Source organism: Macaca mulatta, chromosome 10 (genome assembly GCF_049350105.2).
Source record: "Macaca mulatta isolate MMU2019108-1 chromosome 10, T2T-MMU8v2.0, whole genome shotgun sequence".
Lineage (NCBI taxonomy): Eukaryota > Metazoa > Chordata > Mammalia > Primates > Cercopithecidae > Macaca > Macaca mulatta.
Genome location: NC_133415.1, coordinates 88,514,876 through 88,519,328, shown reverse-complemented (window position 1 = coordinate 88,519,328; position 4,453 = coordinate 88,514,876). Strand labels below are relative to the sequence as shown.

Below are 4,453 nucleotides of genomic sequence, written 5' to 3'. Positions count from 1 at the left end.
TCTTCATTTTTCGAATGTTTTAAAGTTACAGAAATTTGAGAATAGAGTATTAGGTTCTTTTAGTTGCAATTCATTACTTGCCATTTGGGAAAATGTGCCAAGTCTGCGGAAACTTGCCCTCACGTTGCCCCCCATGAATTCCTTTATGCCATTATAGTCTAGCCCTGTGTATTTTAGAAGAATGTATCAAAACTGAGGGGTTTACAAAAAAGAAAAGCCAACAGCCGGGCCTTAAAACCTGGGCATTCTTGGTCTCCTGCATTGGGCATATTTGTGAAGAAAAGTTTCACCATTTACAATACATACTTAACAAAATGGCTTAACTTCAAACTGGTTTCCCAAATTGATAATATCTGCATATATTACTGCATTAAGGGGTTTTCAGCTTTCATACTAGGTGGAAAGTAAGCCATCACCATTTATACTCAATTCTCTTCAACTGTTTGTATCCTGGTAAATCTTATGAGTAGGCAATGCTGCTCCTAATTTACCTTCAAATACTGATTTCCTTACCTCATTTGTTCAACTTTTTTTTTTGTTGTTGGCATTGAAGCACAAGTTTTACAGACTTAAGTTTATTTAAAGAGCTTGAGTTTGGGGGAGCATCAGAATTTTTTTTTTTTTTTTTTTTTTTCATCACGCTGTTGCCCAGGCTGGAGTGCAGTGGCGCGATCTCTGCTCACTGCAAGCTCCGCCTCCCGGGTTCCCGCCATTCTCCTGCCTCAGCCTCCTGAGTAGCTGGGACTACAGGCGCCCGCCACCGCGCCCGGCTAATTTTTTGTATTTTTAGTAGAGACGGGGTTTCACTGTGGTCTCGATCTCCTGACCTTGTGATCCGCCCGCCTCGGCCTCCCAAAGTGCTGGGATTACAGGCTTGAGCCACCGCGCCCGGCCCAGAATTTCATACGAGTCATTTTGTTTGACATTCCATTGTTTTGGTGATTTAATTTGAATAGAAACTCCCAAAGTTCAATTTCTTTTTGAGATGGAGTCTTCCTCTTTGGCCCAGGTTGGAGTGCAGTGATGTGATCTCGGCTCCATCTCCCAGGTTCAAGCAATTCTCCTGCCTCAGTCGCCTGAATAGCTGGGACAGGTGTGCACCATTGTGCCCAGCTAATTTTTGTATTTTTAGCAGAGACGGTTTTTGCCATGTTAGCCAGGCTGGTCTCAAACTGATCTCAAGTGATCCACCTGTCCTGGCCTCCCAAAGTGCTGGGATTACAGGCATGAGCCACCGTGCATGGCCTCATTGAAAATTTCTCAATACTAGACCGCAGTGTTCTTTGGGGCAGAGACATTCTGTCAGTGTGCTCTTTTTCCAAAGTATCCCCTGCTATCAATTTTTTCCTTGAACCAAGTCTTGACAGGAAACAAATCTGCTGTGTCATTGCTTTCTAGAGAACCGGACCAGCAAACATGGCCTTTAGTGGTTAATCTCATCTGTGCCAAAATTTAGTCACTACCACAGAATGAAATTTGGTGTTTAACGTTCAGAGGAAATGTGGTTGGAGTGTAGTAACTTGAATAGTGTTGTGCATGGAAAACAGGTCATTTTGGGTGAAACTTGATGTCCAGTCAGTTCCTGAGTCAGCATCCCACTGGTTTGAAAATCTGTAGCTAATCTGGTAATGTCCTTAATTTCCTCCTGCCTGTCAGTATTCCGAAGTGTTCATTTAGTTTTATCTTTATAATAACAATGACTACCATTTTTGAAAGTTCTGTTTAAGAAATGCTTAATGGGCAATGCAAGTTAGTAACTCCAAGGTCTGCGTGGCCTAGGCAGGTGAGATGGACAGTTGCCTCACTACAGAAGCTTTTTATCATCAAACTCTAGTTAAAGTTTTGTGGATGGCAAGCTATAGAGATGGTTGATGACTGGTTAGAAAATCATCTGGAATTTAGCCAGCTGAGAAGCTACAGAAGTGGCTGGTGTTTCTAATTTTTTTCACAGTGGAAAAATTGTTTTGCTTTTTCTGATAAAGCCACTAAGTATATCTAAAGAACAACCTCGAGCCGGACATGGTGCCTTAGGCCTGTAATCCCAACACTGGGAGACGGAGGCGGGTGGATCACAAGGTCAAGAGTTCGAGACCAGCCTGGCCAACACAGTGAAACCCCATCTTTACTAAGAATACAAATTTTTTTGTTTTGAGATGGACTCTCGCTCTGTCTCTCAGGCTGGAGTGCAGTGGCTCGATCACAGCTCCCTGCAACCTCTACCTCCTGGGTTCAAGCGATTTTCCTGCCTCAGCCTCCCGAGTAGCTGGGACTACAGACATGTGCCACCACACCCGGCTAAGTTTTTGTATTTTTAGTAGAGATGGAGTGTCACCGTGTTAGCCTGGATGGTCTCCATCTCCTGACCTTGTGATCAGCCCGCCTCGGCCCCCCAAAGTGCTGGGATTACAGGTGTGAGCCACCGCACCCGGCCTAAGAATACAAAATGTAGCTGGGCATGGTGGCGTGTGCCTGTTATCACAGCTACTCAGGAGGCTGAGGGAGGAGAATCGCTTGAATGCAGGAGGCAGAAGTTGCGGTGAGCTGAGATCATGGCACTGCACTCCAGCCTGGGCGACCAAGCAACCAACCAACCTCAGGATGAACAATGCTTTGGAAATAATGCAACGTGTGACCTCGAGGAAATTTTGGCTTATAAATCCGTTTTTTAAAGTAGTTTTTCTCCTTTAAAATGGTGATCGTGGTAAGAAGCACAGAGTTGTACTGAGTAATTAGTTGACTAGTATCTATGGAAAGTAGTCGACACTCCCAAGTTTTCCAATTCTGGATTAAGAGAGGCAGGCCTTATGAAAGAGAAAACACTGACTACTCAAAGACTTTCTTTTATTAGTACGTGGGCTGGGATGGATGGGAAGGGATAGATGTAGTGGGCAACCATGGTTAGCATCGGATGCCCATCCCAATGGCCATGAATGTGCCAAACGTGCCGCCACTCTGCATCATGGTTTTCCCAATGCCGCCCATCAGCTCTCGACCCCGCATTCCGATCCTGAGGAGGAAACCAAGATGGGGCTATTTGGTAACAAAAATACCAGAAAGAGTATTAACTGCTCCTTTCCAATTTTTTGCTAACACTAGTCTAGCAACCCCTACATCTCATTTTCCACTTACTGGATATTACCTCTTACTACCTGGGGTAGGTAATGAGAAGGAAAAAGATCCATCTGGGTCTCCAGGGAATTCTGGTGGATGTCATATTAACTGCCTTCAGTTTGTGGAAGGCAGCAGATGCAGTGTAAAATACATAGGCAGAGAAACCAGTTTTTTGGACTGGTGTTGCCTGCAGGTTAAATAAGACCCAATAAAGACATCTATCTTTTAGTTTCTTGTTAATGATTTTGGAGTAAGGTTGGGGTTCAAGAGCCACCTCTGCAATTTACACGTAGTGTGAAGTGTAAAATGGGCATCTCATTATTTACAGGATTTTGAAAACTACAGGATTTAGCACAGTGCTTAACATAGAGTAAGTGCTCGGTAAATGGTAATTTACAATCTGGAGATAGAGCAATAACAGCTCCTAAATGTGAAAATGACTTTCAGAGTGTAAAGTTTGACTGCTTTATCTCTGTTGTATCCTGTATCCAGAATAGTAAAACCGCTGAACAAGTTTCTTTCCTCATGCGCAATTGGAAATAAAAATAAAAGCAACAGTAGTAACCAGTTACTGAGCACTTAATATGTGCCAGATTCTGTGCAAAGTGTGCTGATCGAATTTTTAGAACTCTATAAGGTAGACGCTGTCTTCATTCTACACTTAAGGAAACCCAGTCTCCAACTTGCCTAAAGTCACCGAACCAGTAAGAAAAGGGCCAGAAAGCAGTTTGACTCTAAAGCTCAAATTCTTAAGCACTGACCCTTCCAACCTGACCTTTCAGATTGAAGGTGGTTTGGAATGAGTCTGGCTCGCGATGGGACAGAGAGGGAAGTCTAAAGGATTAGGAGGCTGTGTTCAGGCTCCAGGCCGAATGGGGTAGGGCCGGAAGATCTGGTTGTCCTACCCAGAGATCACCGCCCGCGCCCCTCACCTGAGACAGGAAAAGGTGCCGAAGAGCGCCCCGGCCGCCATGCCCACGGCGCAACCCATCACGAAGCCCATCTTGACGCGGTCGAAGCAGCTTGGCTGGGACTGTCCGTAGGGACCCACGGCCACCGGCATCTGCGGGGGATAGGAAAGTGTGGGCCCAGGCGCTGGCCCAAGAGTCGGGCGTGCACGGAGGCGGCAGGCGGGAAGTGGGCCCAAGGGCTCGGGGGAAGTCAGGGAAGGAAAATCCATGGGTAGCCCGACTCCAACACCCTCTTCGCGTTCCGGCCCCGCGTCGCCCTGCGCCTACCTCACCTAGCTCGCGGCCTCGGTCGCTCAGCTCTACGTCTCTCCCGGAAAACGACTGGGAGGGCGCTCGAGGCCCGATGAATCGCTTCCGGATCGCGGGGAAGC

General features: G+C 46.2%; 1 protein-coding gene across 2 annotated transcripts; it reads right to left on the bottom strand.

Annotated features, from left to right (window-relative positions):
* Window positions 1–2,824: 2,824 nt before the first annotated feature.
* Window positions 2,825–4,402, bottom strand: ROMO1 (reactive oxygen species modulator 1). Of its 2 annotated transcripts, none has more exons than NM_001190916.1 (3): window positions 4,350–4,402; window positions 4,044–4,174; window positions 2,825–3,007 (listed from the first exon to the last, which is right to left on the bottom strand). In NM_001190916.1, the coding sequence occupies exons 2-3, from the start codon at window positions 4,172–4,174 to the stop codon at window positions 2,899–2,901; spliced, it is 240 nt and encodes a 79-aa protein (NP_001177845.1). In that variant the 5' UTR covers window positions 4,350–4,402; the 3' UTR covers window positions 2,825–2,898. The 2 variants fall into 2 exon arrangements, with proteins under 2 accessions (NP_001177845.1, XP_015004558.1); XM_015149072.3 differs by having other exon boundaries at window positions 4,355–4,383.
* Window positions 4,403–4,453: the final 51 nt, after the last annotated feature.